At 39.5% G+C, this 14,965-nt stretch overlaps 1 protein-coding gene across 2 annotated transcripts in view; it reads right to left on the bottom strand.

Moving 5' to 3' along the window:
* Positions 1 to 14,965, bottom strand: part of SPAG16 (sperm associated antigen 16) — a 711,557-nt gene that overhangs the window by 268,915 nt on the left and 427,677 nt on the right. For both annotated transcript variants that reach the window (XM_074968104.1, XM_074968105.1), the window contains exon 12: positions 776 to 961. In XM_074968104.1, the coding sequence (XP_074824205.1) occupies positions 776 to 961 (186 nt within the window). The remainder of the gene's footprint in view (positions 1 to 775; positions 962 to 14,965) is intronic.

The raw sequence follows: 14,965 nt of genomic DNA, 5'->3' as shown, positions 1-14,965 counted from the left end.
GCTAATCCCATTTCAAAACAAGGCCAAAACAAGCCAATCCCAAAGAACCCCAACACTATGTGACTAGATCCCCATGGCGTGCAGTCTGGGACTGTGTTGGGCCCGCTGTGCACCCCGACTCTCTCCCCCACCCCCTTACCCCTGCTTGCTGGGAGTCCATCAAAAAAAAGAAGCAACAAGCTACAACAAGCTACAAGCCAGACAAGAACAAGCTACAAGCCAAAAACTAGCCAAAAAGCAGCTCACAAGCCAATTAAGCCAAAACCAAGCCCAATTTCTCCGTTTTTTTTCCCGCGGGTTTCGCATGTTTCGATATAGGGCATGTATCCTTTAATCAGTCAGAAATCACACTTACAATACAACTAAAATAAGTGAAATATTGTTTAACTGGTCTACTCTTAGTTTAAAAAGTGTTGTGTAGTCATGCACCAGAAACAAAGCCTAGAAAACACACATTTAAGTTTCTGGCTCACAAAGCATTGATCTTGAAAAAACACCAAGGAAATTCAGATGCAAAGTAAAACAATCTTGTTCTGAAATACTCTAAATTACCTGCGTCCCAGCTCTCAGCTCACTAAAGCCCTGATCTAGCAAAGCACATACATTCTTAATCTAATGTTGATATCAGTGGGACTATTCATGCTGAAAGCCAACCATGTGCTTTACTGGAATGGGGCCTAAATATATATCTCTACAGGTGACCTAACACATACCAAATTTTGCTGTTAATTATAGTTATCAATCAGTTACACAATGATTTTCAATAAGTACACACCTGTTAATGTCCCATATTTTGCTGGTGTTGTCCATGGAAGCAGAAGCCACAAAATCTCCACAGGAATGCCACGAGCAGTCCCAGACTGCACGGCTGTGTCCTTCTAAAGTCAGAATACATTCACCCTTTGTGAAGTTCCATATCCGTACTGTTGTGTCTCCACTTGAAGTGACCAGTTTGGTGCCACTGTTACCAAGAAAAAGGAAGAGAGAGGGGTCATTAGCAAAGATGGAGGGGAAGATTACTTGGATGCCTTCTGCAAACCATCTTTTTTCTCTATAGGAGTACAGGATGGGCACCTAGAGTTACATTTAGAATAAAGTGTAGAAAAAATGTGCTAAAAAATCTCAGTCCTGTCTTTACACTGCTTTCTGATACAGATGCAGAGAAAACTGGCATTTTAGTGTGTATTAATGAAGTCATATTGAGAGAAAAGAAAACAATACTTAAAATAACTTTATTTCAGTGGAAAGTAAACATCGATTTCAAAAATACCACTCACTTTTTCTAATTTATTTTTAAGCTGATCAGCAATAAAGTAACTTAAGCGCAAACAATTGCTTTCATAAAAGGGTAAAAGAGGTTTTTCAAAATCCATACTAGTTTTTAACCAATAAATTGTTATTTAAACATTATAATTCTGTCTCCTCTCTCTCAGTAAGGTCGCATTACAGTAGCCAACATACAGTAGCTTCATTATATATTATATAAATGTGTGAAAATAGAACTCCACTCAGATTTTTTGTCAGATCTTGAGCTGATGTAAATAGGCATAGGTCTACTGAAGGTAACAGAGCTTCCCCAATTTACATCAGCCAACGATCTGGCCTTCTATTTTATTTATAAATGCATCAAAGAAAAGAATGCTGTGAGATCACATACAAAATCTAGTACCACAAATGACTTTAATTCAAATGTCTGAACTACTACTCCTGACATCTCACCCACTGAGAAAACAGCTGTGGAAACACAGAGTCAGAGTTTAAGGCCAGAAGGGACCATCAGATCATCTAAGCTGACCACCTGTTTATCACTTAGCACCCTCCAGTCACCCCCACACACTAACCCCAACAACTGGAATTAGACCAAAGTCTTAGAGCTCTCAGGAAACTAAAATACTGTGTGGGTGGATCTTGCCTTAAAGATCCAGCAAACCCTGGGTTTGTTAGACTTGTGGAGGATGTGTTGTCCAGAGTGGAGGACTCTCTGTTGAGAACATCCTTCCATCAGCCCCTCTGACATGAAAATGTGAGGACTGTGACCAGCTGCAGTATTGACCTCAAGGATCACAGCAGGACATCACTCAGACTGATGACAAACTGAGATATTCAGTCTTCTGTGCCTCGTAACAGAATGGCCTTCCTTACATCTATTACTTCCTCCCGCCCTTTCTTTTCCAATAGATGTCTCACAGATTGTTGCGTAAACGTATGTACTGAGACAGCTTGAAACATTTGTCTCATTTACTGGATAGATCTTAAGGCTCGCTTGGCATTATGAAATATTGCCAAAGGGTATGGCTACACTGCAAAACAAACAACCAAACAAAAAACAAAACAAAACACAGAAGCGAGCCTCAGAGCCCAGGTCAATTGACTCAGGGTCATGCTATGGGGCTAAAAATAGCAGTGTAGATGTTCGGGCTCAGGCTGGTGATAGGGTTCTGAGACTTGACCCCTCACTACATTTCAGAGCCTGGGCTCCAGCCTGAGCCCTAATGTTTATACTGTTATTTTTATCTCCATAGTGTGAGCTCTGCAAGCCCAAATCAATTGACTCAGGCTCTCAAACTCATTACCGCAGGTCTCTTTTTGCTGTGCAGATGTACCCTAAGTATAGTTTTCGGCCATTTTTAACGCACGTGGTTCAACCTGCTATTTCTATCAAAAATCACTGTAAAACCAATTATACCTCATGTCAAGGAGAAACTTTTCAAAGTTACATCTCCCTGCAGTTTTAAAACCATAGGGCCCAATTCTGCTACCCGTTCTCAAATATTTCCAAGAATAAAAGCATCTAGTATGAGTAAGGGTTGCAGGATGAGACCCTAATTTTGCCAAATTGCTACAAGCAAATGTGTTATTATTAATCATTTGCCATTTTAATAATTCAAGCTAACTCTGAGTTCAAGGGACATATAAAGGCAACACAGTGATGAGTTATTATTCCTTTTATTCATTTATAAAGATCATATTTCAGGTGATGGGAGGGAAATTTACTAAAAAATACGTTCTTGGGCTAAGAACATTGACTTTTTTTATTCAAAAATAATTTTAAAACAAATTTGGGAATAGCCATAAAATGAACATTATGGAAAATATGATTGATTCAGAATGATTGCCACATTTATGGCCATTGTGATTCATAATGAGGCTTTATTTACTTACAAACTTTTAAATACACAGTCCCGAAAAAGCAACACGAAACACAAGTTCTTTGGCTCAAATTCTGTCTCTCTTGGGGATGTAAGTTAGACATCTGATGTAAGCTGCCCAGAAAACTGGTATACATAGGAAAGTAGTCTAAATGGATCCCCATTGGCATTCTGGGGTACGTCAAATAGAGTCTAGTTTTTCTTCCGTAACAAGCGGGAGGGCAGAGTGCATCAGTCAAAAATACTGCATGTGAAAGGAAGAGTCCCATGTAGGATAGCTTCTGGTAGTGGTGAGTAAGTGCAAGGAAAGTGTAAAATAAAGGTATCCAATACCACACCTCCTGCAACATTAAGGGTCAGATCCTCACCTGGTGTAAATCAAGTGTAGTTTCATGAAAGTCAATGGGGTTACACCAACTGAGGATTTGCCCCCTATCCATGCCATCCCCAAAACACCTGGCAGCATACTTAAAGCCCACAGTTGACACACATGCTGTGCAGTGTTGTTGGGAATGTCTGTTGTTGCACCCAACAGCATTTCATTACTGAAAATACATTTTGAAGTCATGACACTGGCAAACTTGGACAGCACTTAAATAAATAAATAAGTGATCACTTAAATAAGTGATCATGAAAATACACGCACCAAATTTTAAAAACCTAAAGTTAGGCTCCTAAATCAAAAAGTCCTGATTACAAACATATTACCCATGCGGTTGTCAGGCTTAACATTTTTCCAAATTTGTCTTACCAAAGTGCAGCATTCATTACATTTACAGATACTGCGATAACGTTTTGTTCTGTAGAGCTAATGACAACTTTTTAAAAGTGTGACACTCTACATCTGTTTGATATAATATTTATCTTTATACTTGCCTGATTTTAATATCTTAATAAGTTGACATTATATTATACCTATCGCAAATGTTTATCGGTCTATAATATACACACAGGCATATAGATCTATGATGTATTATTTATATTTTTACTGGAATATATAGTAACTATTCAATGCAAAAAATATATTATAAATGCCACATTAATGCTAAGCTAACACTGCCCCAATTATCAGCAGTAATTCCCATTAGGGACTCTACAAGTGTAAGATTTATTCACAGGAGAAAAAGAGCTTTGGTTAATTAGATTGAGGGCTTTCTCTCCCTCTACCCCTTTCATGGGGTAAACAATATTTACATTTCATGGATTACTAGCAGAACCTTATTAAGCCTGAAGAAGAAATATACTTGGACATAAAAAGGTAATTTAGGTTATACATGAAGTTAGATGCTTAATATAGGATTTGTGCTTATGGGCCTGACCCAAAGCACTCTGAAGTCAATGGAAAGTCTTCCATTGCAGCCAGTGCACTTTGTATAAGACCCTATAAGCACGGGAATTTACTGATCCTCAGATTTGAGAATGAGAAGGAATCTTCACCTGGGCATTTGGTCAGAGACCTTGGAGTTTTTCATCTCCACCGGAAGCACTGACTCAGGCGAAAGTAGGTGTGTTCCACCTGGCTAATTTCCCACAACTGCAAAATAGGCAGGCAGATGTTGGTGGTTTTATTGTCTAATTCTATGTTTCCAGGTGTTTTTATTCATTTACTGTAAACTGTATTAATAAATTATCATCCATGCATAGACATAAGGGATCACAGTATAGCTACAGGACACAATCCCAAATTTTGCGGTTAGCCCAAACACATGGAAATGTGCGTGCACAATTCTTCATGCCAACTATTACAAATTAAGCTTTATTTTTTTCTCAATCTCTGAAACAGAAAGACTCTCAGCTATAACAGTCCGACACTGATCTAAGAGGGTTTTTTTTTTCTTGTTCAGGATTTTTAGAAGGACCAAAGGTTTATTAGGAATAAAAAACACTTTATTAAGAGTAGTGCTTTACATTTTATCTCCAGTACAGATTCCATTAAAGCTGTAATTCTTTGCATTGTTTCAAAGGCTACATTTCCTTCCTAAAACTACATTTTAAAAAAAAATTATTAGAGCACAGAGAGCTTTTGAACTATCAGTTTCAGCCTCTGCAGATAGAAATAGAGCATTAACTCTTGCTAAATCTTCATAAACCTTTCCCCCACATTCTGCTCTAAATTAAAAGATACTAGATACAAATGCTTTCAGATTTGTGATCAAAGACCAGAATTTCCACTCCACATAGCATGGATCCAACTATTGCCTCATGGAATAGTGTCCCCAAAACCCTATGAATTGATTGCCTTGCCATTACCAGCTGCATGTACTTACCTTTGACTACTGGTCTCCACACTTGATTCCTTTTCCCCACCATTCTATTCTTCCCACCTGTTCCCAAGTCTGGTTCACCCCTAACATCTACTTCTCCCATTCCTGCATTCCAAAAAGTTCTGTAGATGCACACCACAGACAAAACAGACTCCCTACATTACAAATCCATTATCCCTTCAGCTCCATCATATTTCCTAGAAAACAGCACTACTAATACTCACTGACTGATTCTTACACACCTACAAGTAGGGTGATAGGCATTTTGTGATTCTGCAGCCAGGAGAGCGAGAGAGAGAAAGAGAGAGTTTGTTTCCTGAGTCTGCAGTCAACCTGCAACAATGGTTCAGAAAAACAAACAAACAAACAAACAACCCCTGCCTATTCATCTCCAGGAGGTATTAACTCTCAACTGTAAACAAGGCAACATAAATGCCAGTATTTCACTGCTGATCATTTCCGAGCAGAAACAACAGTTTAATAGGATTATCCCAAGATCTCAAACTGTGTGTCATGACTCCCCCAACTATTAAAAGTCCCTGTCCAGCTGTCAAAACCTTCAGCTGCCAACCTGTATGATGCAGTTAAACATTGTCCATATAAAAATCCGAGGCACAGTGAAAACTCAATATGGGATAACATTAAATGAATGAAATTTAAAATCGAAGTTTTAAAAAAATCATATGGGCCACTGTATTGATTGTATAACTGGTTTTCATATTCAGTTTAGTAAAAAATATCCATTTCTAATTCTAAATAGAGATGCTTCAGAATTTTTAATCAGCTGTAAGAGTGATGTTATAAAATCTAAAACTTCAGCTTTAACTGCAGTTTGCCCAGAAGTACACATTCACTGATAATTTTGTCAACCATGAATTTCATCGGCTAATATAGTGGCAATTCATCTAGCTTTGTGAGCTCTTTGTGAAGTTTCTCACAGTATTCTCTAATCTAGACTAATATGAATAATGCTCTTATCTCCAAATTTCAAACAAAAACTCTAGTAGATGAGAGAGGCATGATTTATTACAGATAAGAAATATTCTTCCTTTAACCAAACCAAATTATATGTAAATCCAGAAATTAGTAAATTATCATCCTTACCATTCTTATATCAAGAAAGCAAGTTCTAATATATTACCTCAAAAAATTTAACATTAAATAAATGTAGGTAAAATCAAAATAATAAAAAGTATAGACGTTAATCCGTTTCATATTTCTAATGTAACGTAACAGACCAGATCCCCAGATGGTGTAAATTGGGGCAGCTCCATTGACTTCAACCCACTGAGGAACCATCTAAACATTATACTTTTCCATTAGTGCTACAGCGGCAAGGTCCCACACCAAGACAGATTAGGACGCTGAAGCTACAACATATTATTTAACATGAACTGCCTGCTTTTCCTATGCGTTTCTCTCACCACCACCTTTAGCTGTTTTAAATAGATATAAGAATTATACAATCTAGTCAATTCTCTATTTATATATAAATATTTATTTTTTCTCATTTATTCCCTTTTTGACATGGATGGGGGGTTAGTGATGTTCCTTTTGGTGGATAATGCAGCTGCAGTGCAGAAAATTTCAGTATCGGTGTTTCTCAAATGAAATGGAAGTCTTCATGTTTCCTTTTGGAAGGGCAGAAACCCTTTTCATTGGGAGCAATGTGACACCAAATTTTTCCGAAGATGGACGTAACATCTCCATTTTAAATCAAAGCAGAACATGTACATTATTCTGTGGCATTTTAAACCAGGAGGACTATAGTATCGATAAAGGATGAGGAAAGGATGAAAGAAAACAGCAGAAGGGCAAGAGATGGGAATGCTTTACTTCTTTACCTCTGATGTAACCATCCAATCAGAGAGGAGAAGAAAACAAGAAACATGGGAAGAGTGACAACTGGATAATTTATCTAATTTGTCATAATATCACTGGAGATACTATCATGATCCATCACTCACTAATGAGCCATTCATTAGGCCGCTGTGGAAAGAGAAGTGATGTCCATTTTGCGTGTCACAATCTCATTCTCTCAGCAATGATCTGGAGGGGAGGTATATCGGAAAGAAGCAATTATGCGTTAGAATTGTACACTCTGCATTTTTGTGGGTTTCTATTATTCATTTGGGGCTGTACCAGTGCAAAAGAAAGGAGTTGGTAATACATGCTTTATTTGTTTGTTTCACACTTGTATAAAACTCAAATAAGCACATTTCTTTCCTTCTTTTTGTAACCTCACTCTCAATCTGGAACCTTAAATGAGAGCTTTATTTTCATCAGCTGTAGTGTATGAAAGCTCTGGTCAGCAGAATTTGTCCTGGGTGCTATATGTAGTTGAAAACAGTAGCTATCTTTACTAAGAGGTGGAATCAAATGCAGCAGTCTCATAGAAGGAGTTTATAGACATTTTATATTCTGCTTACAGATAAAATGCATTCAAACTGAAAGGTATGGGTGGTGGCAAATTGGAGATGCCACCTTTCTCAACTATGTACACCAAACAGTCTCTCATTGCCAAAATGACATATTCGTGAAGAAGCAGCCTCAGGTTTCAGTGAAATTATTTTATTTAGCTATTGCATCATTGAAAAAATGAATGAAAAGGAATTCAACATCTTACTAAGAGAATTCCTGATCTCAGAGCATGTCCTCATGTCTCTTTAACATACTTCCTCCTGCCTCTGCACTTCCTGATAGGTTCATGCAGTGTCCAGAAGGAGGCACTACGCCATGCTCATTGTGAGGGGATTTATTCTTCAGGGAAAAGCAACCGCAAATCTCCTCTGGTTGAGTTTCAGACAGTGGAGCTTTAACAAAGTTCTGGAGCTGCGGGGAGGGCTCTTGCCTACAAAATGCACGTTGAGGTGCACTCTCCTCATATCTGGTCAAATAAAGCAGGAGCATACTGGGTTCACTGTTGGTTGAGACTGTTATAGCATTGCCAACCCCAAGCAATCAAAAATCATGAATCAACCCCAGGCTACCCCCTCTCCCAAAATCATGAGGCTTTAAAATAAATAACACAGTTATTTTCCTTTGTATTCTGGTTTCTGCATCATTAGGGTGCACTTGGGTCACATTTTCAAGCTTCTCTCTGTAACTACGAGGCTAGAAGCTTACTTTAAAAAAAAAAAAAGGAGACCTGAGATTCAATGCAATCATTTGTTCCCAGGAGCTGAGGCCTTAAGAAAACCCCTGAAGACCTCCAATAAAATTGTAATAGTTGACAGAAGTGTCGTTAACATCTCCTTATTGTAGAGTAGGGTGACAGCTGGACTGGGGACATTTTGATTCATTCAGATGTCCCCAAACTCTAACACTCATGTCTGTGGGTGGAGAACCACACTTGCCACCCACTGGGCTTAAAATTCGTGGCTTCCTTCCACAACCTTTGGGGAAGCAAGAATTAACCCCAGAAATGAATGCCATACTCATGGGGAAACATCGTAGTTATTAAAAAGGACCATTCAAAGGCCTAAAGTAATGCCTAAACCTGCAGCAGTAACAGGTCCCCATGCTGCAAAACACATAGTAATAATATTTTACGCAACCAAGAGTCCAACAGCCCCTTCGCCCTCAAAGATGGCACCTCCTGCTCCTTGCAATGATGTTGATTCTTGGGCACAGTGTGAGCATGGAGTGGTGAGGTTCTCTGTTGTGTAGCCAGGTGTCAATATGCTGGTTAAGGTTTCTTCCATGGGACCTGGGCCACTCTTTTAGCCTGCCTGTGGCTATGCCTGCAGCCTACTCCCTAGGCTGATCTCCTAGCTCCAAGGTTAGGATGAATTTCAGCCTGATTTAGAATAATTGCATATTTATACATAGGTTTCAGAGTAGCAGCCGTGTTAGTCTGTATTCGCAAAAAGAAAAGGAGTACTTGTGGCACCTTAGAGACTAACAAATTTATTTGAGCATAAGCTTTCGTGAGCTACAGCTTACTTCATCGGATGCATTCAGACTTATGCTCAAATAAATTTGTTAGTCTCTAAGGTGCCACAAGTACTCCTTTTATATTTATACATAATAATAATAATGAACAGAATGGCTTTTACACAATTATTTCCCCAGTGTGGTAGTAAAAATTGATAGTTTAAAATGTTTTCGACTATATATTTTTTCAAAAGCTTTCCATTTGTTGCATGTCTTTGTTTTTACATTTTTAACATTAACTCAATTTAAATTTACCTTTTTAGCTTGTCCCAGCACCACCCCTGTGCCAGCTGACTGGCCCACAGCCAGCCAGGTGGTCTGCAACCAATGCCCTGTCCCTACTTATGCAGGGCGGACATCTTCACAAGTGGGGAATACACACAGTTTCTCTCAAAACAGCTGCCTTTAGGCCTCTGCTTATGAATCCACCTCTTGATGCTAGTGATCTTGCCAGTTGTTGACCTGTCTCTTAAATTGCCTTTTTAGGTAAAGGTTTTGAAAAAGTTTGGGAGAAGTGAATTATGTCATCCCTGATTCCTTTCAGCCTCCATACATAGCAGTTTCCTTGCTGGATGCAAAAGGGTCTGAACAGCCTTTCATACTATTGGCCAGGAGGTCTTGGTCATGACGCAAGGGCTGAGGGGAGGGATCCCTCACAGTGACATTGGGCAATTGAGTTTCTGTCCCAAACGTTCTTGTGTAGGGTTCTGCAAGGTTTATTCGTGTCACCACTCCTTATTCCACATAACACTGAAGGCCCCTTTGTGGGAGAAGAGGACTATTTTGCTTGCATGGCCATTAGCTCAGTCTTATTTTCATCATATCATGATAATAGTGTTCCTGAGATGTTGGAAGGTGAATAAAAGCAACTTGGTTGATGCTCTCACTCCTGAGGAGATGCTAGTAAAATTTAGGAAATAGCTAAATCCTAGAGCACAGATTGTCCCCATATTAATGAAGGGGTGTGCCCATTCTAAAATATACAGGTTCAGATTTTATGACATACATAAACTTAATGACATCTATGCTACTTGCATGTGCCATGGGCAGGCATAGTGCTCTGCAGACATAAAACAAGACAAGGTTCCTATCCTGAGGACCTTACAGTCTACTATATAGTAGATGAGCAGAGATTCATAGGTCAGGGTGATAATTATGGGGTCTCCAAACAAGGACAGACAGGGCCAAAGGAAGAGCTTGGGCGACTCTTCCTTAAAGTTTTGTTTCATAACTCTAAGAGGGACAATGGCAATGGGGGGAGGGGGTGGCACCTGACTAGAGTTTAACAGTAGAATGTCAGCTGGAGGCATGGAGTTTCCAGGAAGAGAGTGAGGTAAATTTCAGTTAAGTTCATTTTGTAAAATAAAGACAACCACCAACGTAAACCATTCTGAAATACAGTCTAAGACATTTTAAACTATCTATTTTTATCATACTTGAGAAATAATAGCACAAATAATCATGCAATAAAATCAATCCTAAAGTGCAAAAATAACATTTCTGTTAATTTTTATTACTTTACAAGCATGCAACTATTCTAAATCTGGATTTACAGAATTGCTATTCTACTCCATGTGACAGAGCAGGCTACCACTGAGTAGGAGAAAAACATTTAATAGCTTTACCCCTTAGGTTAATACCAAAAAACCTATTTTAGGTGCATTACAATCCTTCACTGAAACTGTATGGAAAGCCCCAGGGGAAAGGTAGGGAAGAAAAACAAACAATAGCAGGGTGCATACTGCACAGCTGGTTTCTTCCTTCTTTCAGACCTCATTACAAAAGACAGAGACCAGGACACAACTCAGGAGAGTGGGTATTTGCTGATGGACTCTCTTTTAGCTCATGTGATGCGGCTTGTGGGTGCTGCTGTTTATCCCCTCATACTGCACCACCTGGTGCCAAGAATGTGGGCACTGCAGCTTCCCACTGAGGATGGCCAATCCTTAGTTTAGGTGTTTCTTGGTTCTCATTTTGATTTGTTGTGCTTCTTTACATATGTTGTTGTTGATGGGCCCTTATTACTCCTATTTAGAGGGGGAAAGGTGGAATAATGTTTTAAATTAAAGGAAAAACATTCCACAGCATAGAATGGTAGAGGAGGCTGATTGGTTGAAATACAAAAGGGGCGGAGTCAGTGGCCTATGTAACTTTTCTGCAGCTCCTAAGAACTCAGTCTAGATTAGACTCATAGACTTTAAATTCAGAAAGATCTAGTCTGACCTCCTGAACATTGCAGGCCACAGACCACCACCCACCCACTCTTGTAATAGAACTGTAACCTCTGGCTGAGTTACTGAAACAAAATAATCATTTAAAGACTTCAAGTTACAGAGAATCCACCATTTACACTAGCTTAAACCTCCATGTGCCCCATGCTGCAGAGGAAGGCAAAACCCCACCACGGTCTCTGCCAATCTGACTTGGGGGAAAATTCCTTCCTGACCCCAAATATGGCTATCAGTTAGCCGCTGAGCACATGGGTAAGACCCACCAGCCAGACATCTGGGAAAGAATTCTCTGTAGTAACTCAGAGCCCTCCCCATCTAATGTCCCATTACCAGCCATTGGAGATATTTCCTGCTATCTGTCCCAGATCGGCTACCAGTGTTAGATATCAATACCACTTAGATATCATGTATGGCTTAGTTTCTAGCAGAAATTCTTTTATACTTAAGACTGAGGCTGAAATGTGGTGGTGTATTTACTGAATATTGCTGCTCTGTAAATCAGATTATTTATAATAGATTTTTAAAATTAAAATCCCCTATTTTGATGCATACAATTCACTCCCAATTTCTTTCTGCCTTCCCTCTCCCTCACTTATTCTATGAGTCTACAACACACATCTCTCATGCTATAACTGTAGAATGACACTCCTTTAAAAACAAAACAAGAGCCTAGGAAAGAACCTGTTTTATTAACCTACACAGTGTGTCATTTATCCAGGTAGCTGATACCACAGAAGGAGTCAGAAATCACAAACATATTAAAAGGTCTTTCTTTTCCTCATTTATCATCAAAACTAGGACAAGAATGAATTAAATTAAAAGGGTTCAAACTCAATCCTAAACTGGCATTTTATAAACCAATTAAGAAATTTCAGGTCCAGCAAACACAACAGCAAACACTTGCTGGTTGATTGCAGGCACACTCCTTCTCCTCACAGGAGCAACAGATCACTCCAGAGTGCAGGGCTCTGGCCCTCCCTAAGGAATCCAGTCCTAGCCAGCAGGAACCCTGTGCTCAGAGCACACTGGTCTGTTTTCCTGCTCTCCAATGCTATGCTGGGATTGGCAGGGTTTGGCCCCTACTGAGTGCACTCTGACTTTGCTAAATACCCTTAAAAATCAGTTACAAAAAAGAAAAAAGAAAGAAAAGAAAAATATGAATCTCTGTCTTTCAGAAAGCTGAAGTTTCAGAGTTCACTGCATTGGGCTAAAAAGATCATGACAGACAGTGATATATTGCTTCCACTAACGTATTGATGTCGCTTCTCAGTTACTTCCAAACACTTAGTTGCCCATGTTGTATTGAAAAGCCCAAAAGAATGTTGAACACATTCAGATGAAACACAAACCCGCTTTTTTGTTTGTTTGTTGAGGGAAGGAGGAAGGATGGAAGAGTTTAGTTATCTATTTTTGTTAATATAGCCTTTGCAGCAAAATACCACTAAAAAACTGTTCTCATCGTATTTCTGGCTCAACTAATCAGCAATTACTGCTACTTTTAACAAGGAGATGACACAAAAACTGCCATCTGGAAGCCTTTAGAAAGTCTCTCCAAAACTAGTAATGCATAATAAGCCTAGTCCAAATTATAGGTATTTTTTCATCCCACTCTTCATAGTAGTTAGATTCTTTCATAATATGTTTGTGTTTGTCTGTTGTTCAATGACATTGTAATTGGTTTCCTCTCCTCCACTAGCTGGTTGACAAGTGGGTGTGGTGTCATAGGAAAGCCATGGCAATGGAAGGGGAATGTTCTCTTTGAGAGCGACCTCTCACCAGTTCTATGGGAGACAAGCACTCTGTGAAAGGACTTTGGCTACATTAAAGGGCAGTTGTACTTGAAGACAACGTAGCGTCTGCTCATTCAGTCAGACCCCCTCATGATACACGTAGAATCTGCTCATTCAGTCAGACCCCCTCATGATACAAGGTGTTTCAGAAATGAAGACTAGTTGGGTATAGTTACACGGCCACTATAATGTAAAAAGAACATGCTCCCACTGCCAGTAAGGTTTGAAAATATAGCACATATGAGCTTTTGGGAGGATGGAAGGGCTGTAAGTAAGTTTATTGACCAAATCTCACCTGTGCTATGTTTATTTGGTTCTCCACATGTTTAAATATTTTTGTTTTCATTTTCAAGTGATCAGAATACTGGTGGAAGATGCTGGCTCATCAAACTAAAGAAAGAAATCCTCAACTTCACAGAGCAAGCTTTCCCAGCAATGCCACTACCAGTTTGATTCAGTCATGATGCAAAGGCACCCCCAGTATCTTTAGGAGTAAGGACAGTTCAGTCTGCATGCAAATTCAGTCTTTGGTCTCTGCACGTGTTTTTTAATGTCTATAAGGAAACAGACTGCAAGTGCCAGTGCATTTTACATACTGTAGGTCATCATAACATCAACTTATGGCTTCCAAAACAGCAGCCAAGATCTTGCGTTACCACTTATCTCAAATAGTGCCTACAAGATGTTGACAGAGGGCACTGCAGTAGTCAGTGTTCAAGTGTTTGGCTAGGCTCTCCACATTCACATCTGGGGCATTCCTCAGCCTCTACTTGGTCATATTATCACCAGTCTTTGCTATCCCAGGTCTCGCTCAATTTAGAGTACACAGTGTTTCATTCAAGGTTGCTGTGTGGAGGGAGTTGTCCTGAAGGAACCAAGCTCTCCAAGATCATTGGCCTTTCCTGCCATTTTGTTACTCTGTAGCCTTTCACAGTAGTATTTTGGGATAATGGATTTTTAGAAGCAAAGCCCTTTCTGGACTTTAGACTCTTGGTTAGTAGTATGTATCCATATACACCGGGTGTCTCAGATCATGCACCTGTTTTTGTCTCCCCTTTTTAGTGAAGGCATCCTGCTGCCTCAGTAATGGTGGTGGAATCCCAGTGAGGAAGGATAGCAACACCGTGCGAGTTTGTTTCAAGGTCTCTGTTGATCCTACCCCTTTTATGTTGGCCTGTTTCTGGAGTACACAAATTCCTGGAGTTCACTTTCGTTTTTCAGCTTCTTGATGTGCTCTTTGAATGTTTGGTCCAATATGACATCTGGGTACACTGGATGTTCATAATGCTCAAGGACTGGACCATTCCATGATATCTGGAGTTTTTGCTTGGCCTGGTGGTGTTTCAGATAGAAGACACACACTTGTGTTGTCTAGGGTTGGCACTGAGGAACTATGTGCAGTAGTATTCTCCACGTACACTCAGGGAGTCAATTAGAAAATGCTCAATGTCCTCAAATCTCTCCAAGTGGGTAGCAATGCAAAGATCTGTATAAATTAATCTTCACATGCCAGGGAATTCTGGTTGGTCATTTGTGCAGACATTAAACAGCAAAGATGATAGCACGGAACTTTGGAGCAATCTAGTCCATTGAGT

Source organism: Natator depressus, chromosome 11 (genome assembly GCF_965152275.1).
Source record: "Natator depressus isolate rNatDep1 chromosome 11, rNatDep2.hap1, whole genome shotgun sequence".
NCBI classification, from domain to species: Eukaryota; Metazoa; Chordata; order Testudines; family Cheloniidae; genus Natator; species Natator depressus.
The sequence above is the reverse complement of the archived record's forward strand: the minus strand, read 5'-3'. Positions and strand labels throughout refer to the sequence as shown.